This window comes from Siniperca chuatsi, linkage group LG23 (genome assembly GCF_020085105.1).
Source record: "Siniperca chuatsi isolate FFG_IHB_CAS linkage group LG23, ASM2008510v1, whole genome shotgun sequence".
Taxonomy (NCBI): domain Eukaryota; kingdom Metazoa; phylum Chordata; class Actinopteri; order Centrarchiformes; family Sinipercidae; genus Siniperca; species Siniperca chuatsi.
The window spans coordinates 16915386-16940267 of record NC_058064.1 but is presented as its reverse complement, the minus strand read 5'-3'; the positions used below and the strand labels follow the sequence as shown (position 1 = coordinate 16940267).

At 39.0% G+C, this 24882-nt stretch overlaps 1 protein-coding gene across 1 annotated transcript in view; it reads right to left on the bottom strand.

Annotated features, from left to right (window-relative positions):
* Window positions 1-835: 835 nt before the first annotated feature.
* The window catches only part of LOC122871213 (synapsin-3-like), a 146397-nt gene continuing 122350 nt past the window's right edge, over window positions 836-24882 (bottom strand). The window contains exons 7-14 of the mRNA XM_044186031.1: window positions 24410-24472; window positions 18338-18480; window positions 16921-16995; window positions 16575-16677; window positions 9231-9362; window positions 7592-7610; window positions 7324-7480; window positions 836-6840 (exon numbers count right to left, since the gene is read on the bottom strand). Of these exons, the coding sequence (XP_044041966.1) occupies window positions 6717-6840; window positions 7324-7480; window positions 7592-7610; window positions 9231-9362; window positions 16575-16677; window positions 16921-16995; window positions 18338-18480; window positions 24410-24472 (816 nt within the window). The 3' untranslated portion in view covers window positions 836-6716. The remainder of the gene's footprint in view (window positions 6841-7323; window positions 7481-7591; window positions 7611-9230; window positions 9363-16574; window positions 16678-16920; window positions 16996-18337; window positions 18481-24409; window positions 24473-24882) is intronic.

Here is a 24882-nt window from a genome sequence, read left to right as displayed (position 1 = left end):
TATGGTCCATGATGGTCTAAATGCAGCTTCAGATACTTTAAATATCACTTCATACTATTTCTGGCATAAAATTATAAACTTAAAGCTGCACTAATCAATATTTTTATGATGCCAATGGATCAATAATGTGAAAGACGAACCCACAGCAAAAAAAATCCTGATAAGTCAGTGTTGTGTAGCTTGTTTCGTTGCACCCAAGTGAGCAAAGATTCGGTTAATTCAGGTTTAAAAATGATAATGATGTCTAAAGATACTGACACCTATTAAAAATTATCACATCTATGAATACACTTCCAAACTTGCAATTTTTTTCCTTAAAGTGGTGTAAACTATTTTGGAAACTGAACATTTTCAGTTTGATGGGCACATTCAGACATGAACTGGTCTCAGAAATATCTGAGTGATGATGCCATTGTTTGAAAAGTAATAATGTGTGCAGTGTATATTCACGACTGAATGTGTTTCATATTACCTCTGAAACATTAGTGCCTAACAAAATTAATTTGAAAGCTTGACGTGAAGTGGGCAGCAGATGAAAGGCATCACTGGAGTCCAGCAGGTTTCCCTCTCTGTGGCCTCGTGGTGCCAATCAGCTTTTAACACGCCGAGCTTCACGCCAAGAGGAATAAAATGCAGTAGTAATCCAAGATGAAGGGATTTTGGGATTATCACCACATATTCTGAAAGTTGCGTGTTTCAAACAGGACTTTTTAAAAGTAGAGTAAGAGCCAGGATTTCTGCTATAATGACCATAAATGGAGAAAAACATTCAAATCTTCACATGTGGAGCTCTGCGGATGACTGGTAGATAGAAACTGGAATGCACAACCACAGGTATAATAAAAGTTGTTACCTTTAATAACAGAAATCTTGATTTTCAGACAAAAGAACAAAAATACAGAAAACAAAATAATCTTAATACTAATAAATTACAGAAACACATGAGATGCATCACACTTCTCACAAATAAGCAGCCAGACATTAAGATCACATAACGACCAAATTTACACACCTGAGGCACACAGGAGGGGTTGGTTTTCATGCCACATTTACACCAATATACAGAACGTTAATACACTTAAAATACCATACAATACCATCCACCATTCAGCAAAGAGGAAGGGACATAGTGGACTGAAAGATAGGCAAATAAACCTGTGCAATGACATTATATCTCTCATTTACAAATGGCACATTTAAAGTGGACTTGATTTTCCTTGCAGCATTAGCTGTACTTAATGGCAAGTCTCTGTGGCTGCATATTCAATTCAGTGTTAGATTATGTATCAGTTCAACACACCTGAAGTTGAGCCTGTGACTGAACCATGTCATGACTAAAAGAAAAAGAAATGTAAAACATAGCAGAGTATTGCCTTTTCTCCAAATTATGTCACGTTTAACTGAAATCACGTGATAAGAGAAAAGATGGGGTGAAGTGATGCAACTCTGTCTCACAAAGTCCTGCACACACTGTTAAAGAACAGGGATGCAGCATCTGTGACATCAACAACGGGTTTTTAAAGATACGTTTTTGAAGGTAGTTGTTTTCGGAGCTGAGGCTGTGATAGGCTGAGACAGCTGTCAATCAAGCAAAAGACCTCAAAAGATATCTCTATTTAAACCTCAGTTTCTTCTTGATGTGAAAATTCCTGTCAAACGTATTGCTCTAATGCCCACTACATGCTGGCACCAAAAAAGCAAGAAACAAAAATAGGTACCAGGGCCGGATTAGCCTGCTAGGGGGCCCCGGGGCAAAAATGAGCTGTGGGCCTCAACGGCATCTTCTTTCCAGAAATACAAAGTCAAAAATGTTAAGGATTTTGTAGTTTTATGCATTGCACCAAATTATAGTTCCGTTAAAGGGTTACTAAGACTTAATAAAGGAGTATGTTTGGGGAGTGGTTGGGTGACCGCGTCTTCATCCACATCCCACATCTCCATCCTGCTGCCTATGTTGGATGTTGCAGGAAATCTAGACGCCGATCTTCCACAGGTTGATGTCACAGACACTACATTGTTGTTTTTCTAAGGTCCATGTATCAAACTAATCCCTTCTGGCTGAGGGAGCAATTGTCTCTCCCTTTTCTTGCACTAACACGCTCTTAATTATGATCTGAAACACTGCTCGTTTCACAAAATCTTTTCCAGTGCTACCACTCTATAGTCAGTTTCTGCAGAACTTGAGGTAGAAACACATAAACTTTGCAGCTCAGTTCGAATTGAGTCAAATCAAAAATATCAGGTGTGTTGTGCTGTAGCAGCTGAATGAGAGACTTAGTCTGGCCCTAAATTAAAAAAAGCAAACCTACACTGGTGAGAAACTAAAATCATCTGACATCTGGTCATTGAATATAATCTGACCCAGTAGATGGGTATATGTATGGCATCAGCTGGATCCTAAACTGCATTTTTACACCCAAATTGCAGTAAAACTGAGAAAAGTGACATCAAAGTTCATCCTGACACAAGTACTAGTAGCACATAATTAAAATATAATAATCTGTGTCTCTTGATTTTAACTCAAAATCAAAAACAGTTACTACTGTGAGCCTCTGCAGGACAGGCCTCCTAAAATCCTTAAAGTAAACAGACACAGTGATTTAAGGTAATATGTCAGTTTATCAGTGATGTCACAGCCATTATTGCGTGGCACATAAATCCTCATGGTTTGGTTATGGCTTATCACACTAAGTGGTATGCATCATTACAATAAACACAAAACAATGTGATTTAAACCATCAAGGGGTCTCACAATGAAATGCTAATTTGGTCCATTTTGACACAGTGCCAAAGGTGATGAAACGCTTGCAAAAGTGCTCAATGACAATACACTGCATTAAGTCAGAGATAAAGCTGACTGCAGATCAGAATTTTGCTTTTACAAACAATCCTTAAGGCAGAATTATTACAACCAATGCCTGGTTGGAGCAAGCAGAAGAATCACAGTGTTGTCAAACAAATGGCAATAAAGTAAAAGATCACTAGCACAGACTTCTTGATGTTGGCAGATGAGCAGGTTAATTAATCATTCACTAAACCCCTGCCCTGCACAGCGTTTGTCCAAAAACAAAACTACAGGGAATTGATTAAACAGTGTGTTTATCTGCTTTAATGTAAGCAGCTAACTTTAGCATGTCCGGCGAGCTAGCTTACTGCCTACACCGGTAACCTAAACCTGTGTTATTTCCAGGGATAAGGAGTATTTCATTTGACATTACTTGGGGGGTTGTAGGTTACATTAAAAAAAAAAAGAAAAGAAAGGAAAGAAAAAATCCCCACTAGACTAGAAACCCCAGCCAACATTACCCGAGATAGCATTAAGTTTGCAAAACATATTTTTTAGTCCTCATCTTAAAAGCGTTTACTCTCATTACATTAAAGAGTAACTTAAATCGAGTCAGCTGGAAACATTAAGAAGTCAGGTAGACAACATTTTCAACCAACTCATGGAGCTAACGTTAGCTTAATTAGCTAGCTATCTGACAGCTGATAACATCTGTTAGTGACAGTTGTCATTTCAGCTGAGAAATGTCATTTCACTGAAAAGCTGCTTTTTACTGAAATCAAGGACCCACTGTTTCAAAAATGTCACTCAAACACTTAAAGTGATAAAACTTTCACCATTATCATTGTAAACTGCATATTTACCGAACAAGAATGGAAAGCTTGACAGGTAGCAACAGTAACTATGAGGGCGGGGCTTAGCAAACAGTCAATTAACTAGACTAACAACTGTGATTCCCACTGACGATAAATATAAATCAATCCGAATATTTTTCCCTCCAGAGGAACTGTTTGTAGAAGGAATACTACAATCCCGATCATTGCTTAATACGGTTTTTGGTAACGAGCACTATAGTGTGTATTCAAGCTAAGGCATTGCGCTTATTTAGCGTAATGAACAAACAATGTTAGTTCTTTCATATTTCTGCCAGTGAGACTGGAAGGCAAAACACCAAATAAAAGCCTGGTAAAAGTAGTAACAGCTTCTCTTAAAGTGTCACGCTTCGTAGTTTGAAATCAAAATGACGTAAAACCTATTATCACCATAATTATTGCAGAAATGGGCAGTTCTTTTTTGTGGTTGGTATCATTATTAATCATAATGGCAAATTTACAACTTTACACACACATACACACCCACACACACCATCATAAATTTTATACAGCTTCATGCATTTGAATAAATTTTACCTTAAAATGTAGGCCATTATTGTTATTATTATTATTATTATTATTGTTGTTGTTGTGAAAAGAACAATAACAGCTTTGGAATCATGACAGGTCCATTTAAACTACTGCGTACTGCTCACAGATATTCAAATGTCCCCTCAGTAACGCACTGCAGTCACACTGATTTCTGTTTGGGGCATTTGAACAAAAAATAGGATGGACTATGGATTATAATTCATTTTTTTGTCCAGGTCCCTCTAAATGAAACGATAGAAAAAAAACATATCTAGGCTCATTCACAGATGAGCCTAGATATGTAGCACAGGTAATTAAAGAGCCAACTACAAGACGGCTTCATAATTTCCTGCTAAAAGAGCAATTTACAGATTATTAGATTGTGAATGCGCTCTGCATGGAAAGCCAAATATACAGTCAATCTCCTCCTGTAAGCTTGATGCAACAAACTGTTGCACTGTGAATGCACAAAGGAATTATTTTAGGAAAAAAATTACATTGCTAACAATTTACTTTACGGTCCTTGTAGTTTCCTAATTATTTCTTTGAAATAGAAGAACGTTGTTTCAGAATCAGAAATACTTTATTGATCCCCGAAGGTTTCCTGGTATCTTAAACTTCTTTTACCAATATTTTAGCATAAAATGAGGGTTCCATCAAATAAATGACTATTTACATAGATTATAATGGATCTTTGTCAATTTGTTTAGTCATTAAATCTGAAGACATTAACATTTCCTGGTTGTGGATAACTATGACATAAGTACTTTCTCAAAACAGTCTATATTTTCGCTATAATTTGCACCAAATTACATTGGAACTTCATACGAAGTTATTAAGAAATTACAGCACCCATAAAATAAAGGGTTACCATTGTTTTCGCTGTGGAATAGAATAGAATAGTTACGATCATGAGCTTGTGTTGGTTTTCTGTTAGAAAACACCAATTGGACTCTACGTACGACATTCACTAAACATTTACATGCAGCTCCAAAGCAGGATCGACGTTGGAAGAGGACGTCTGCTTTGCTACCATTGCAGATGTTGCATGCACACCATTTGACCAAAAGCAAAAACAGGATGATGAGAAATGATCTGCAATCCCAGCTGACGCTGGAGAACAAAGGAGAATAAAGATACAAGATGTGATGTTACACAACCAAACCTTTTCTGACTCAGTGGAAATTTAAGCACATTAAAAGTCTGAAAATATTACATCGTCACTGTTCGCCTTTAAACACATAGCAGTAGTAATTATGATACAAATCCCCCACAGAAAATACACCATAGTGCTATTCACAAAGCACAAAACAGTAAGAAAAAGAAGAATTGCAGGGGAAGATCTGTGGGCTGTGATGGAAGACGATGGCTGTAAGCCAGTACAGCATTTGCACCTTGCGAAATCACAAGCTCAAAGGTTGGTTCGCTGTGTGATTGTTTTCTAGACCCAGTGCAGGGGGGGATTTTTTCTGTTTTTATGTAAAAGCACTTTGGTAATGTTAGGCAGAGGAGTTACTACGTAAGCCAATATGTGTCTACAGCACATGGATGTCTGAGAAATGTGGCTGCTGGCAAGATGCTCAAAATCGCTGGTGAACCGTGAGGATTCAGTACATTTCTCATGAGTTAACCGGAACAGTTTCAGATAAGAATATTGCCGTAGACATCTGCAAACAGTTTGGAAGCTGTGAGTCAATTAAAATAATTAAAAGAAATTTATTTTAATAAATAAATGTATATATCAACAAATCCGACGTGACCCAATAATGAACAGTTTCACTGGTTGAACAGAATGCAGGAAAACGACTATATACCAAGCAGTATGAGCTAGATTACGAATATTTACTGTAATTATTCACCACTAGAAAGGACAAGCCGGCATTTACGTGTTTTTATAGATGCTATTCAACTCTGTTTGAACTTTAAACACACCAAATTACAGCATCAAGGTGCCTGAAAATGTGTCAGTCCTCTAACATGATGACTGCAGTGCTGTTCTATAAAAACATGATTATGGGTATAAGGAGACAGATGCAGAAGCATGTAGGGAAAGCCAAATTAATGGCTGGACTGATACTTATATGGATCTATTTCTTCACCTGTTCTTAAGTGGCATGAACAGCAAAGAGGAAACAGACAAGATCATCAAGCTGAGTAAAAGTTAGCGAACTTTAAATGGGATTTGATTCTGCACCTGCACTGACATCCTACATCTCTTAAAATCTCCTGTAAGGAAGACAGATGCAAATATGTCAGTTTTTAAAATTGGACATCTTCAGTCAACACCTTGGTGGCCTTCATCTAAGAACCCCAAAATCCACTGGCCTTTCTAATGATAAATGAATCGTTGATCTGAGGACAGCAGGTTGCACCAGGTTTTAAACTTCACAAACAGTGAGAAGGAAAGGGCAGGAACAGGAAGCAGAGGCTCTGAGGAGGAAGGACACTCCATAACAGATTAACCAGTCAGGGTTTTTTTTTTTCCGAACCTGACAAATGACAGGATGAGAAAGCTTCTGGGGAGGCTTTTAGTCAGAGAAGAGGCTGGCGAAGGACTGTCGGAGGCTGCGGATGGTCTCAGCTTTGGCCTCGTCGTCAGTCTGGCTTCCTCGTAATGTTTCTGTGAAGGTGTTGGTCAGCGACTGGGATTTGCTGTGCAGTAAAGGGAACGGTATTTTAGTTACACATTTTTCAGTGAAAGAGGAGAGGTGAAAGGTCAGATGCAAAGAAAAGCCGTCATTATGAATGTGACCTTCACACGACAAATGTTTCCTATACAGCACCAGAGTTATGGTACGTAAGAGCAAGATCTGCCTGGCGAAATTTACTCAATCAGATTGACTATTATGATTAAAAACAAAATTTAAGATGAGGCTCTTCCTCCCTGACAAGAGTAAAAATGTAATAGTTGAAATAGTCAAAATTAAAATAATTATTTGGCACATTTATCTTATACTGGTTCGCCTCGCGACACTGTCCAGGGTGTGCCCTGCCTAAGGCCCGAAGTCACTGGGATATAGTCACCCGCGACCCCTGGGGACCAAGCGGTGAAAATGGATGGATGGATGGATCTTATACTGATGGTATCATGGATCATATTGGTGTGCTATTAGTGGGACCCCAGTGTGGACTTACTTCAGCTGTGGTGACTGTTTCTGAGCTCCAGGCCCGGAGGAGGCAGGGATGGGACCAGGCTGGAAGGCCTGGCTGGGTGAGGTGGTGGCTGACCGGGCTCGCTGAGGTGAACCCTGGGCCGACTGGGATGGAGAGGCGGAACCAGAGCGGTGTCCCCCTGCAGTGGGTACACACAAATTCCATGTAGATTAGTCGTTTTACTCTTCCATTACACTGCTGCAGCCAGTATTCTGCTGCAGTTATAAACAAACAAAAAAGTGTTTCCTACCTCGTCTGGGCTGTGTGGTCTGCGGATGAAGGGACACAAGGACAGAGTCATTACTGAGTCATGCACATGGACACCAAAAATGCAGATGCACTGGTGAACCATTGTCAGACACGAAAATGATTTCTTACATTACATTGCAAACAAAGAACTTTGTCTCAACAAATAAAATCTGCCACACACAAGGTTCCCTTCCTAAAACACCGCTCAGATTATAATCATTCATCTGGAGGAACAAATCAGAAATGTAGGACATTTAACTAAGAACTGTAGTCCTAAAATCATGATATAATGAGCAATAAAACATTAAATGGACTTCATCTTCAATTTCACCTAAATCACATAAAGTATTTTCTTTTCATGGAGACCAATAAACCTGCTTGTTTCTGCTCTAATGGTAATACACCTGAACGAGACAGTGCACACAGAGATATTTGACTTTTATGCTTCACGTATGGCTGTAGTTGTTTTTCATCAGACAACATGTATAACTACAACACAATACCTTCAAAAGTTATATTTCTTGGATAAAATCTGTGAGAAGGTAGTGTGTGAGTAATCAGTTGGAGCATTAGAAGTCACGGTCATGGTGAACTAACGGCAGCAGGGACATTAGCAGACATAGTAATAACAGTCGTTACTGTATACAGGGATTTTTCTCATTTGATTTAATTAGTGTAGCTGTTCGCATCGTGAATTTATATTGTCTTTAATTCTTTCTTAGTAATATAATTAATATCTGCATAAATAGTTACATTGACAACTTTGAAGAGGACAACAGCTCTGTCTCTGTGTCAGGGTTTTATTAATGTGTATATTAGAAGTTCAGTTGGGGTACATGATTGAACAAGTTGTACCAATTTAACACTGTTATATTATTTTGACATGTTGTGAGGAGGACATTACAATCTTTTGTAAGTCAAGAGGAAGGTTCAAAGAAAACATTAGTAACCTTGGGGAAGGCCTTGCTTTTAACAAATTTCATCTCCCCTCAACACCATGCATGTATTACGAAGAACTTGATACTACGATCAAAGATGGCACCCGTTCATTCCTATGAAAGTTGATTACTGGGCGCATATGCTGAGAAAGTCTCCGCGGGCTTCCTCACGCTTCCGCGTTTTTGGCTCATAGAGCATGAGCACTATAGTCCTTCTCCAGTCGAGCTGGTTGACGTCCGAGACTTCCACTGTATAGTATACCATTGACAGGTCTAGTAATATTAACAGTATTAGTAAAAGTAGCAATAGTGGTAGTAATAACAGTAGTAATATCAGTGATAGTTTTAGTAATGGTAGAAGTAGTGGTAAATAATAGTGGTTTATTATAGTAGTACAAGAATAATAGCAATTTTTAATGATAACAGTTTTATTAATATTAATAATACTAGTATTAACAACAGTTATGTTTATAGTTACAGTAGTTACAATAATGGTAGTAACAGGTAACAGTAATGGTCATAGCACTACTATAATAAGAGGTAATATGACTGTAGTAGTAACAGTGGTATTAGTATTAATTGCAGTATATCAACAGTACGGTTAATAACATTAACAGTAGTTACAGTAGTAATACTTATAGCAGTAGTATTAATTAACTATGTATATAAAGGTGATGTTTCAGACATAATGTACTGATGTACCTTGACAGAGGAGGGCTGAGGTGTGGAAACTCCCAGCAGCACGTGGGCCATCTTGTTGATGACCAGCTCTGTGATCAGCTGTTTATCTTCCTCCACGTGTTCACCAATCAGGGGCATGGAGCTGTCCATCACCTACAGAGACAGAAAAACAACCAATCAGGTTCCTGGATGGCTGTCTCAGCAGAAAGCTTTACGCCACCGAACTGAAACTTTAGAATTCCTCCACTAGATGGCAGTATTATATCTCTTATCATGAAGATGAGACGTGCTCAGACCCTAAATGATGTCAGTGGTAATGGACTCTGTGGTGTTTTGCCAGCAATGATGAGTCATTTTCCGTCATTTTATCTCAGACAATATAAGCTATACAACACTCTGCTGGCCTTAAATACAATTTATTGCCGGATGAACTGAGCATGACACTGACTTTTGTTCCCATGCATCATACTCCTCAGAAAGCCCTTGTCTGCATATGTCCAACTACATCCTCCAACAGAGGTGCCGCACCACTGTGAAGTAGTTCAACAGTGTTTAATCGGGTGCAAAATTGACAAAAACAGGGTAGGATAGGACAGAATTTCTCTCTGATGTTTGCTTTTTTCTTTTAAAATCCTCCGAAGACTCCAGCCCCTCAACCCTCTCTGATAACAAATCACATGAACCAAAGTAAAAAGGGAAACTGTGCATGTGCAGCTTGAGATGATGTATAGCTTCATTTTAAGGGCTCAGGAGATAAAAATGTTGAGATCTCCTGACCTATTCTCCATTTAAGCAGCGGTTAAACTGAATAATAATATTTGAACACACAAATCTCATCTTTCAAACTAAAAGCTATTTTTCTGTACCACCCTCTGATTTGCAAAAATGACCCAAAATTAGAATTTCCAGTGAGCAGCAGATAAAACGTGACTCCATCTGTAAATATTATGTTGCCCTGGGTATGACTTGGAAGGGCACAGACCACATCCATTGCCATACACAAATAATTAACCTCAAAGAAAAAAAAAACAACTTTCCCACCACTTGAGCTCACATGCACATACACGTGTACTGCAGAACCACAGAGCACATGGGGCTCAGAGACTGTCCTCCTCCCTGAAGACCAAAACAAACAGGAGCAGCAAAGTGTGGCTGCTGGCACTGCTGGCTGGGATGCAGATGCCCACGCCCCGGCCACAGGCTGTAAACACAGCGCCAGGCATGCATGTGCTGATCCTCTTGTACACAGTGTACACCAAGCAGAGACCAACCATGTGCTGCAGAGAGCGTGCAGCGATCCCATTGCAAACAAACACTGCATCAGCTCATGTCACTAAACGGGCTTCCCCTTTTCTCTGGTAGAAGTTGCTTTTAATAGTGGCATCAGTTCAATTCAGTTTTAACATACTTTATTCGTCCCTGAAGAGCAATTCCAGGCAAGCTGGTTTGGAAACATAAAAACACACAATTCATGTGGTGTGGTGTTTTGTTAGATTGAAATCATGTCACCTTTGATGGCACAAGGCAATACTGATGTACACAATGACTTTCCAGAGCCAGGGACCTGATGTTGCTAATGTTGCACTCTTAAAAGTTGCTCTTTAGGCTTGTTTCACACCGTTAGGAACATATCTACAGAATATCTATATATATATCTATAATATAGATAGCTACAGAACCATACAGAACCTGCAGGGCTACAACTTCCAATTATTTTTATTATTGATTAATCTGTCTAAAAAAGCAAAAGAATTGTTAAAAATGCTCATCACAAGCTCTGCGAGCCCAAGGTGATGTCTTCAGATGTTTTGTTTTGTCTGAGCAACATCACAAAACCAAAAGCTGGTCCTGGATGATACGACAGTAAATAGTTCTCATCCTAAATGCCTTTTCTCTTGTAACTTTAAACGAAAACATACTGTTTGAAAATACAAACAAGTATTCGAAACATTGGAAACATTAAAAAGTCAGCCGTAGACAGCGTTTTCAACCAAGTCACAGAGCTAACGTTAGCTTAATTAGCTAGCTAGGTACAACTGATAAAATCTGCTATTGAGTTGTCATCTCACTTGGCAAAGTCGGTGGCTAAAAATAAGCTGCTTTGTTTACCTCTGTCTGAAATCAAGAACCCATCGTTTCAAAAATGACTGAATTTTGATGGTAAATCTGCCACAGTTATTATTGTAAACTGCCTATGTGCCGTGGGAGAACAAAAAGCTTGACAGACGCAGCAACAGTAACTGAGGGGGATGTGGATAAGCAAAGGGTCAATTAAAGAACCATTTAAAAGTCTGATGAAATTCCAAAATATGTTATTTTACATGCACTGTATGAAAATCCCACTCTTTTTTGCTATAGTATGTGAAAGTTTTTTTATATACTCTGCAGAGCATATAAAAGTTCCATCCAATAAAACATGACTGATGATTTTGGTAAGACCCAGCCAAGCCATCCTTGATCAATTCTCAAGTAGGTCCCTTTAGTTAAGCCCTTCCTGATGTTAAATCCTCTCCCAACATCATGTTTCATGTGGAAACGCATCAAACCACAGAGTAAAATTAAAATCATGTTTCACGCATTCTTGAACGTAATGAATCCAGAGAATCCGGAGTATTGAAAAAACATTTCAAATCCACACTGTGTTTTTATGTGCCAGGGTTTCTTACTTCTTTCCTTTGTTTTTCAGAGTAGTTTGAGATCCAACCATCTGGGTTCATACTGTTCTGCACAGAACCACTACCCATACCAGGGAACCCTTTAAAGCCCTTCCTTTTCTGTGTGTACCCAGCTACTTGGCTAGGATTTGGTGGTGAGGTGGGGCGTTGCACAGTGTTTTGGCCAGTTGAGTCATTACCACAGGGGACTGAGCACAGGCCTGGCAGGCGACCGCCAGGCCCCACTTCAAACGACGTGTGGTGGCAAGCAGAGCCGGGATCCACCCTGCTGATTTATTAGGATACAGAGTCATCTGGCAGAAGACTGGAGCTGCCACTGGCCTTTTCAGCACTCGAACATAGAGGTGTTATTTTGCCCTTTTATTGAGCTGCACAGTGTTCTGTCTGGACAATATACCCTGCTGCATGGGAAAGTTCACAGAGCACAACATATGAAATGTGCTCATTCAAAAATGATAGCGCAGTGACGGTACAGGGATGGGCAGAGGGGGAAGTTTTCCTGGGAAAATAAACGTAGCTTTAAGATAGCAGCGTTCCTCCCCTCTTGCTAGCTGAATGATTTTTATGATTCATGATTTTTAAAGATAAAAAAGCTCATGGATCTGAGCTCATCTTATTGAGTACCTTGTATACTCACTGGTATACAAGGTGTATCCTTAAACTCTATTTAATGTATCTCCTTTCACCTCTCTCTGACTGTATCTTTCAAATAGCTCAGGTAATAATCATGTTATGGTTGCCACGTTATGCTGTGTCATGAGTCATTTTGTCAAGTAAAATCATGTCATGGTATTGAGTCATGTCAAGTTATGCCATGTGTGTGTTGTCTCCATTCCATGATTTGTTGGTCATGGTTTTTAAAGGCTGCATGAAATAAAAAATACCTTTTCCAAATACATGTATCATGAATCATTTAATCATAAGGCCATTATTTTCCTTCCTGTAAAGTGATTGTTGCTGTTTTGTGTTGTTGTATTGTATGGGTGTTCATGTTGACTAGTGTCAAATGTGCCATGGCATTTGTCCTACTGTTGGGTTGCATCATGTAACGTGATGTATGTCATATTGTGTTGTGTCAATATGACACTGCATTCATATGAAATCATTATAATCATGTAATGTGGCATCATATTATGCTGTTCTGTCTTGTCACGTCATGCCACGCCATGTCACATCACAACATCTCCATCATATGTAAACCTTTTCATAACAGGACTAAGAGTTTACAGCTATGCTAGCAGCTTTATGAGGCTGTACTGAGGCACAGCGATTCAAAAACGCTGCATACTAACAGGCTAACAATGACAATGCTAATATGTTGATATTTAGTAGGTATAATGTTTACCATACTGTCTTTAGCATGCTAACTTTTGCTAATTAGCACTAAACAAAAAGTACAGCCAAGGCTGATGGGAATGACCTCAGTTTTGCAAGTAGGCTAATATAACAGCATTGGAAGTATTGGACACATTAAAAGGTTGACCTGATGATAGCACTATATAGAAAGTGAAGGAATCCCCAGTGATTACAATTCATCCTGAGTGGTCATGAATGTATGAAATCCATCCAATAGTTGTTGAGACATTTCAATCAAAACCACAAGTCTGATGGTGCTAGAGGAAAAGTAAGGGGATCACCAAAGTCTTTATGATACATCATCTGGAAACCATGCATGTCTGTACAAAATTTTGTATCTAGTACATGATGAGATATTTCATGGGATAAGTGAAAATTTTGACTTTCTATGGCGCTAGATGAAAAGTCAGGGGATCACAAAAGATGTATCCTCTGGGGAACATCAATATCTGTACCACATTTCATGGCAATCCATCCAATAGTTGTCAAGCTATTTTACTAAAAGTTAAATATGTCAACCTGCTGGTGGCGCTAGAGGAAAAGTCAGGGGAACATAAAAGTTATTGGGCTTGTCAGAAACCAAAATTTCATGGCTATCCATCCAATAGTTAAGATATTTCAGTCTGGACCAAAGAGGTGAACCGACAGACCTACATCGCCATCACTAGCTGCTATGCCCACATTATGTTAAATGATATTTGAAGTACATCATGTCATGTTATGTCATGTCATGCTAGTCCACTGTTGCATCGTGTCAGATCACTTCATGACATATTGTTATGTCAACTATGTCTTGCCATGGCATATCATGTCTTGCCATCGTTGTACAGTGTTAAATTGTGTCCTATCATTAAGTTGCATAATGTAATTTTATGTCATGTCATATTGATTTTCTATTGACATGTTATATTGTTGTGTTGTATAATTACTGTCATGTAATTTAACATTAAGCTGTGCCGTGTCAGAATGTTGTGGGATGTCACGTCACAAAATCTTCCATTGTCTGAACGCTTTTTCACTGAATTGACACAAAGCTGGAGCTTGCTTCAGGTTAATACCAGCTGCAGTAAACTGTTAATGAAGTGCCTCTGAGCAGCTCATTATTTTTCATTAGGGAGAGGTGTCATGGCTGATGTCTTTGTCTGGAACAAAAAACAGATTCCCACTGTGATGAACCACCAGCTCTTCCCTGTCGCAGTTAATTAAATTCCATCATGCTGAAGGGTTAGAGAGAGACAGCTAGATAGAGCAGTCAAGGAGGAGGAAGTGTTGCTCATCAGAGAACATTGTTACTCGACTGTGTCACCAGTTTCTCTGTCCAAACAGTCAGACTCTAAGACTACACATCTCTGGGGAGCTGGTAGATATTGCCTGAGATAGTTTGAGTTTAAGTGTGATGCCATGGTCTCAACCTAAATATGGGCACATCAGACATCCCAGACCGGCCTGTTTCCTTACATTTGAAAACATAGGAGACTGCTCTAAAAACAGATGATACAACTATTTGTCTCCTGTTTCTCTCCTGGGTATAATCCTCGATGGAAAATTCCCCCACATATCATCCTCTTACATAGTATATGATCAGGTATTCCTGAGCAAAGGTAATGTTACGATTCGTCTCTGTACTGTTCTCTCAACCTGCCTCTTATACACTTCAGCTACTGATTTCCTGTTTTGCAACGACCCCCATACAACAGGACTGAACCTGCCTGAGCATTTTAACAGTTTTTTATGTGCCAGTGGAGAAAGTGACAACAATACTGATAGGAGACTGAGATGTCCATTCCATTTGAGAGAAAGCAAGTCATGCCCCTTACTCAAATCTCAACCATCTTGTCGCTGAATTGCATTCTAGTCTATTTTCAGCTCGTGTAGAAGTTGAAATTGGTTCCCGTGCCTCTTCTATGATATTTTTCTTCCTGTATGATTGTTGAATACTGGGGCAAAATGGCAGAGATTTCTTCTGGCCAAGTGACATCATCACCTTGTTAGCAAACATGTTAGCAAACAGTTGAATATTTACACGTCCAGCAGAGCAACATTAGCATTCATCTGGCCACCAAGTCCAATAATCCTTCTACTTTTAGCTCCCTTTTGGTTTCCACCATCTTCTGAGGGGAATATCTAGCTCTTTAGCAGCTAAATGCTCTACTGTGTTCCCTAGCTAGTTGCTAACTTTGTGTTCCCTTTGGTGCTGGGCAAGTAGCATACAGTGGTTTTATCAGAGCTATTTTGCTGAAAACAGCTGCCTACTGTGGCTGGAAATGGGGTTGAGGTTTGGTCTCCTTTAATGATGCTAAGTTTGTCTGTTTGCTGTTTGGTGCTGGGCAGCTAGTGTACAGTATCAATGCATTTTTGCTGGAAATTGCCTGCTGTGTTTAGAAACAATGCTAATTACAACAGTGACATTGAACCAAAACAGTAAAGTTGTGGGCCGTAAAATCAAAACAATTAGCTAGAAGATGCTAAAACGCTCCGTAGACCCGAGGGAAACTGCAGTCAGGTGATAATTCTCTGTGGTTTAATTACTATGAGCAACCCCTTTCAACTGACACATAGTCAGTAGATCAGTGGTTAATGTAAAAATATTGATTAGAGCAGCTTTAACAATGTGATATTACAGGCCCTTGAATGCATTCATTTCCAGCACAGGTGAAACCAGTGGGAGTTTAACCCTAACCCAGGCAGTGTTACCACCATACTCATCCCATTGAGGAATGAAACCCCACATTTGAAGTTATTTTGGAGGAAAACCTCCAAATTAGTTGCGCCAGGTCATGCACCAGCCATTTTATTTGTCTACAAACTGGAAACTGCACGGTACCAGTGGGCACAAAATAAACAGGCTGTGTTGGTAGACGCAGTGAGTCAACCACTGACTCCTGATGTTGATTTCATTCTCCAGCCTGTGTTTGGTCTACGGACTAATATTTCTTTCAAGGCAGATCACGTACCATCAAGTCTAGCTACACCCTTCCCTGATGACTTTCACCTTGATACAAGAAATATTATCAGCAGGGAAGGAGACTGAATCCAAGGTAATGTTTACACTGTATTGGCGTTGTACCATGGAATCCTACCAACGCAGCAAACATTTGGAACATGTTTTCCATCTATTCACCCACCCAAAAATCCAAATTTTTGATGAAGTTTCAAATTAATCTAGTAAATATTTAAGAGACTTTAGTGTTTGGTTCCAAAATACACTGAAGGTGCAAAATAGTAGGTACATCTTCCTGCTATCAAATTTTTGCTTTTTCTTGAAACTCTGTCTTTAATTTTCCACCAGGGAAGCTCAGACTGAAGTTGGGGGTTATTCTGAAAACAAACTGACCTCAATGATATAGTCGTTGCCGTCTTTTCCATGGACGGCCTTCACTGCACAGATGTCTAGGCCACCAAACATCTCAGCGCAGGAGTCCACCCACATACGATATCTGGAACACAGTGACACCAATAACTGATAAATCAATTATTAAAGACCCAATAATCTCTGGAGATATCATGAAAGCGGGTTGGACTTCACAGGGCTCGCAGTTACAAATAAACTTCAACTATAATATATATATATGTGAGATTTAGCAAAAAGATAGATGTTTTTGAAGGTATAAAATATATAAAAGGTAGAAAATTGTCAAAACAGGTCTGCATTTTCCAACCGTGTCTCTGAGTCAGCTCACCTGTCAGTCATTGCAATCTGTTCCAACATGGCAGAGCCTGTGTTAGCCTTCCAATTCCCAGAGATGGACGTTCTCCTGTAAATCCAAGGAAAACATCAACAAATGAATGAACCTGCCTCCAGTCAAAAAGCTACAATGTTCCACCAAGACTTAATCACTCACAACTCTTGTTTGTGTAGCTGAATAGAAAACCACATGGGAGAAGCTATCGTCACTTAATCAGTGATGATGATTGCCATCCACACCTACATTATGTTTGTGTCAGAGCCATTTAAAGACATGCTTTCATGGTGAGGCCAGGGGGAAATTAGATGAGATAAGGCTTGGCTACTCTGTTCCTCTGCTTTTGGTCAAGTAATTGTTTTGATACAGACGTGAAAGTTAAGAGGGTGTTGACTCATATTCTTTGTTGCTATATGGTCGGCTGAATTTACAGAAAAAGGTCTCTTGCTTCCAAATGGGTGTGTGGGTTTGAAGTAGGAATGAGACCATGACTTTATGAGAGTGCAGACATCTCAGAATCTAATAGCAATTCTTGATATTTTTGTCTATAAAGAACTTAGTGAAAATAAACAATGTATTATAATATTGTACATGAATCGAGTGACAAGCACAACTTGCAACATCAAAGTGTTGTACTCTGATGCTAACTGAGTGATGGGTGCTGGCTTCTAATGACTGATTATGTGACATATTTTGTGTTATCTGTTTTCTGATGTTTACGTTTTTGTTATTGCTGCCTATCTTGGCCTTTACCTCTGTTAGGCCTTTTTGGTTAAATCAAGATTGAACAAAACAAAAGTCACAAGTTTCTGGAGAGTTTTATAATGTAGTGTAGACCATTAGTATAGCCTTTTTCCACCGCAGGAACTTTTCCAGGGGCCCATGACCCATTTGAGGAACTCAGGAACTTTAACGCCGTTTTGACTGCAGGTCCCAGCAACTTCACTTAGTTCCACAGCCATAGTTTCTAGTACCAGAAAAGTCCCTGCTCCAGGGTTAGTACTTTCTGATAGCCCAGGAACTATCGGGGTGAGTGAAAATCACGCCTGAAACACAGCCTCACTATTTTAATCCGACATCAGACTAATCTGCCCGATCTTTTTCAAATGCGGTGGCGAGGCAAACAAAAATGTGTAAACACGTTCTTTTTTAGTTCCTGTGTGCTCTGTAGTTCCTGGAACTGTTTACTATGTACTGTCTAATGATGGTTTAAATGCTGTTTCAGAGGAGTTTCCACTCTGACAAGAAGAACAGTGATTTTCTGATGTGAACAGTGATTTTCTGATGTGAAAGTGGCCCCAACTGTAGATACTGGCCGAAAATATTAGCTTTATATGCAGCTTCACTACATCTGTAATGGTGTCAGCCATCAAATGTATCAAATGTATGATGCTGGTAGAGTGAAACATCTTACATGTAAGCCTTGTAGTTGTTGCCAATCTTCTGGATGCGGATATCGTACTTGGACTGGACGTAGGGCTCAGTGGTGGCGTAGGTCCCGGCTAGAGCCACCACGCTGGTGATGTCCTGGAAGTCCTGTTGGTTTTCAACTTTGATCTGTGGGAGAGACGCCACTCGTTAGTGAGCGGCTAATTAAAAAGTGTGCAGTCAAAGCTGGCAGTGGCCACTTAGAATCCCACAGGAATTTCACACTTGTACACTGGTGGGATAATGAAGGGTCCCTGGATGGAAACATTGCCAGGGGCGGCTTTGAACTACGTCACCTCACTCCCATCAAGTGATTAGACTGTAGACTGTGGACACAGACTGAAGGGAAATGACGCAATGGGAACCCATGAACACAAAACATGACTCTTACATAAAACTCAAAGGTATTTTTCACCATAACTTTTAGATAATTAGGTAACGATGAGGTGTGACATTGTAACATAGGAAGGAAACAACTAGTTGCCCCTCAGTGGTAGTCTGCAAGACTCTCATTTATTTATTTCTACACTCCATCTTGGATACAAAAGCTCTCACTGGCTTCTTCACTACAATTCCCAGGGATCACCTGTCGTTTCAACAGCCTTAGTTTGATGTCTTCTTCTTTGGATTTTCTGTGGATGATGTTTTTGTAGGTGGTGCTGTTTTCTTTGTCTTATTTAACTATGTTGATACACTGATTTATGAAGTGTATTCCATCAGGTCATGGGAAATGGGGCTTCTTGGCAGACAAACTCATCAATCGGCCGCTTTAATGTATCAAACCGTCATCAAACCAAAATGGACCAGAGCCTACTGGTTTTCCCTCTCACTGGTATCATCACAGGTCTACAGGGAAGTGGTATTTGCCAACTCGATAGAGAAACCTCTGTTTTTTGTCAGGGATTTCTCTTCTGAAGGTGAGTTTGAGTGTAGGTTTAAACTTAGTGGGTGTTCAGGTCATCAACTCACTTTAAAATGGTATGGAAATGTGATTGCAGTTGTCTGTTGATCTAAACTAGGATTCATGTCTTTTCTAGTGGTGTATTAGAGTACACTAGTTTTGCCTCAGATGCTAATATACAGTAAGTTATGTAGATACCATAGGCTACTAAGTTCAGTGTAAGTTCAATCAAGTCATAAAAGAAATGGCTACATTGTGCCATAGATGAAGTAAAAACAGTTCAGTTACTGTCATACTGATCAGTATGGAGTATGGAATGTAAAGCACAAATGGAAATTAGACACTTTGTGAGGTCTTAGAAAACAGTTTAATGCCGTGTTTATAAGGGTTTAAGTTTAATGCACTTTCACACACAAAGAAATCCCAAAACCGCTTAAGAAGAAATACAAATTGTCCGGGTGGAACAAAGAAATCCCAAGGAGCTTTTAAAAATGATGCAACCCTCACGAAAAAATGTGGGAAAACAAATGAAGCAAAACTGAGCAAGAGCAAGAATGGTAGCAAAACAATAAAAGTAGGCTTAAATGTTTAAAAGAAGGGCGGGCAACTTTGATGGTTAATGTGGTCCAATAAACAGTGTTGTTACTTTGATGGGTAATAAAATGAAAACGATTGTTGGAACCCACATAAAAAGCTCTTCTATTGCAACTAAATCCATTAGTTTTTCTATTTCTAACTCTTAAGAACTATTTTCTTAAGAGTTAGAGCACATGCTCTGGTGTCCATATTGGAGAACCTCAGACAAATTACGGTTTCTTTGAACCTTTGTACCAGTTGACGGTTCATTTTGAGTTGAGATAATGTTAGCTTATTAAGTCCTAAATATATCTTATTTCAGTGGATGCACCCTTGTATGCTAGTACATGTAGATGATGCCACTGGCTGATAGCTGTAAAACAATCACAGTAAAATGGCATTCACAGCTTGTCACTTTGATAATTTTATGCATTTGCATGTCATTATGCATGTCAGACATAATGGAGTTTGCTAGCATTTTAAAGTGTTAACCAATGTGCTATCACTTGTGAACTGGTTTTATTGGCTTGAGTTTTCATATAAGCCTACCTCTACAGCAGTGATTCCCAACCAGGTGTACTTCTGCAGTTACCAGGGGGTACGTGGAAAAATTGTGAAGCTCAGCTAATTTGAAAAAATAGAAATTATGATTTGATAATATATATCTACATATTTCTGTTTAGGAGAAAAATCAACACACAAGTAAGATTAAACATTTGTGTGATGCTGATCTTTATAGTTATTGTCACAATACTACGGTAGTCTGCACAAGACATGCCTCAGTTTTCCACCAACCTGAGTCAATTGTAAGTTGATTAAAATTACAGTAAGACTAGTTAGAAAAAAGACAGCAAAAAGCTAAAAGCTTTTCAAATGGTTGAAACACCCAGTTTCTGTCACTCCAAATGGCAGTAGTACAAATGCAAACTTGGCCAAAACTATTGAACAATAACATAAAGCCATCCCAGCTATCAAAGGGGTAAGTAAAACAAGAAGTAATTCACACCATGCGTATTTAAATGTTCATCTGTGAACAGTAGCACAAGCAAAGAAGGGCAATACAGTCACAAAACTAATTCAGTAATATCAGTTACACAGAAATATCGACCTAAAGGTTGCTCAAATTAGCTAGTATTAGCCACCATTAGCGACTAGTCACACCAGACCAAGTAGGCAGTAGCAGCAAAACCTTGTCTATCCTATTCTTTTATAAATGACATACTGTAAAGGTATGTGTATGTACTATGAAGTTATTATAAATTGATGCATTCAGCTAACTCCTTTATACTGTGACTGTTGCTAACAGAGTGACACTGAGGCTGAACACTGAACCTTGACCGTTTACAGTAAGCGGGCAGAAGTTGAAACAAGATAATCAAGTGAATGAAGGGAAGTGACTCACAGTTCACATCATGGCTCGAGAGGTAGAATCTGATAGCTAGTGCCAGGTCTGAGCTGTAAGCACACAAATCCAGCCAGAGATTTACGCAATTCCTTGGAGAAACTAAACAAACCGTATTGATGCAAACAGAAAATAAAAAGGTAAGCCAGAGAAGGTGAAACACTGGCATAGAGATGAACAGCGCCTGGTGGAAAAACCCATGTCATACTGATCAGTATGCAGACTAAATGTCATAGCCTACTAGCTGAAATACAGAGCCTGACAGGTCTAAAAACACGTAATGGGAAAATTGGGTGTAAAGCCTCACTCTGCTACTGTTATGTCATTAACATTTATCAAATGAAAGAGGCTAAATGAGTAGACACATTTGATATGTATAGCCTATTAAAATGTGACCATACAAACATTATCAATATGCAGTTAATATTAAAACCTCACACCAGTGGTGTTGTTAGCGTTTGTTAGCCCTTTCAGTGACCAGCACTCTGTATGTTACACTGTGATTCACGCTGCGTTGCTTATGCCAGCCTTAGGATTAAAAAAACAATCAAAATCCAATTTTAACAACAGAAACAGTCTATGCCAGATTTTTCAGTAACATAACTAACTATCAAACTATGCTCCTTTCTTCTTTTTGACCGGACATACGTATGTAAGAGGATATCATGTGTGAATCACAGGTAACGTGTGAAGTCCTGAGGTCACAGATGGGGTTATTGTTTTCTGTGAATACAAGACCACAATTCCCTTAAACCGAGATTATGTAACTTTTGCTGAACAGCGGCCACTCTAGCCACAAGTGTTAATTACAGGATAATGGAACATTGAATTTCCCTTAAATTTCCATAATTTTCTTGAGCCACTTGCCTGAGAGCGAGGGAAATGAGACCACATGCAGGAAACAACAAATATGTCTCCTGGTGAGATAGTGTTCATTTTTGCTTTATTTTTGTGATAAAACCATTGAAATGTTCATGTGTGACATGATTAAACGTAATCAAACAGCAACACAAGTAGAGAAAAGTCATTAAGTTAGTGAACTGTCACTTATACAGCAATATCTATTTAAAGTTTCCTAACATTAGCTAACATTAGCCACCATAAACTACTGGTCATACCAGACCATGTAAGGCTGTAGCAGCAAAACCCCTGAATATGTCAAATTGAGCGAGGGTGTGATTTATTGCTTCTGAGCTCAGATTTTTTATTTTTAAGAGGAAAGTTATGTTATATGTTGTTTTAAAAAAGTTACATAGGTTTGCTTTAAGGCATTTTTCCTTAATTTCAGAATAAACTTGCTGAAAGTAACTTTGCCTTGGAAGAACAGTGCCCTCTTCCTGTTTTGTACTATAAAGAAATTCAAGTCAACCTAGTCACAGTGGAAAATGCTGAGTAGGGTTTTACAGTTCTCTCATTTATCTTTACAGTAACAATGATAAAGGCCCCAAATTCATGTGGTAATGATATAGAACTAAAGTACTACATGTTGCATCTTTAAGTTATGGTTCATGTAATATTATATATAGGCAGTGTTTATGTAAGTAAATGTGGTATTAGCAAGTTAGAAATGCAAGTTAATTTTTTTGGGTCCACTTACAAAAGCATTACAGGTTTCTGTCAAACACAAACAAAACAGCAATGACTTAAATCCCACGTGTCCGTTCTCAGAGCTCTGTGAGGTCTGAGGGGTTAAACGGGATCCTGCTCTACAAGGTCCCCTAGAGCCTTATGGGGAATTCTATACCATGTCTGGCTCCTGAACAGGAAACCAAGCCCATCCAGACAGACGAGGGCAAAAGACATATAGGAATTGTCGCCCCCTGTGAATCCAAATAACTGGCGGGAGAGAGAGAGATGTGTTTGGGAGAAAAAGTGTGCAGACTTTCTTATTGCTTTATCAATTGTGTAACTCCACATCTTCGAATAAATAAATTACAAAAGCTAAATATACAATACATTTTGGAAACAAATTCTCCACACTGTTCATCGCTCATTATGTAATCAACAGAAATGATATCACACATCACACTTGTACACTGGCGGGAAAATGAAGGGATAACATCCGTCTACAGTTCTTTCCATGCAGCAATCATGTTAGATCGTCTGAAACTGTTAGGCGGCCAGACTGTTGTGTAAGAGAACATCAAAAGTGAAACTACCAGAGGACTGTACTCAGACTTTATCAGTGGTGAGTCTGTCTGTGTGTGCTCTTCTGCAACACTACGCACTTTACAGCCTGATTATAACTGTGATTTGGACATCATGACTGAACACTGGTGTGTACAAACAAGAAAAGATGGGGATTTAGGTTTCTGATCTCTTACCTCCTGTTTGAACCTCAGACCAGTCAAAGTTGTTGTGATAATATCACGTTTGATTTGCATGACTGGAATCAAGACAAATTTAAGTGGGAGCCTGTAACCTGAGCTGGTAAAGGTGGAAATCTGAACTTGTGTGCTTGTCTGAAAAAGTCAGTTGTTGCAAGTGTGACGCAGACTCTTTTCACGATGAGTTAGGATTTTAATAGTCCTCTACTGTCTTCCTGTCTTAAAGGAATAGTTAGACATTTTGAGAAATATACTTAATCACTTTCTTGCCAAATGAGCAGAGTGATACCACTCTCATATTTGTCTGCTAAATATGAAGCTATATGGAGACAGTTAGCTTAGTTTAGCTCAGCATAAAATGGAAACAGCTACCCAAAGGTTAACCACCTCTAAAGCTTACTAATTAGAGGTAATGGTATGCATATTTTTGCTACCTTTGGCGAAGCCAAGCTAGCTGTTTCCCCTTGTTTTCATTAAGCTACAGCCAGGACACTGTTAGCTTACCTTAGCTTACTATTTAGCATACAGACATACGAGAGGCATCAATCTTCTCATCTAAGTCTCAGCAACAAAGTGAATAAGTGCATTTTGCAAAATGCAACTAGTCCTTTTAGAGGAAACCTCCTGATTTAAAGTTGAATTTTTAACCATAATTTCTGTAACCCTAAACCCAATTTTCAGTTGTTTCTAAGCAAGGGATTAGATACCAATACATTTCATCTAATGTAAGGGTTAGGTTTCAAAGTTCAGGGTTAATTTTAAAGTCTGGGGTTTAAACATTTGGTTCTGGCAAAGATGAAAGAACAAAGTATGTTTGTGAGTGTTTTTGTCTGTATATTTCAAGGAACTTACCTTTCCCATGCCAGCATGGGCGTGCCCCATCTTGACCACCACGGGGTAGGAAGGGGTTGTAACCTGCAGACAAGAGCAACAGCAGATTATTAGCTGGTGTGATAGCCTTGGTCTTTCCATAGCTGGGTGGGGGTCTGGAGTTTGTATTTGCTTTCTTGGCATCTAAATAGCACTCCTATACAATTTGAGTTACAATGAGTGCTAAAGTAGAAAAGACTACAATTCCTGAGCCAACAACAGAGTTATAGGTCAGTTTTTGTATGCACTTTTTCAATTTGTGAAGGGGGCATGTTAAAGCTAAAAAAGGGGGTGTTAAGACTCTTTAAACATGCTTTAACTGATTTTTTTTGACCACTTGACAGTGACACACACAGACAAATTATCACCCTATAAAGTTCATATTTTAGCGAACAAGTTAGAAGAATGCTAATTATTTACACATACAGCAGATATGGAGCAAAATTAGCATTCAC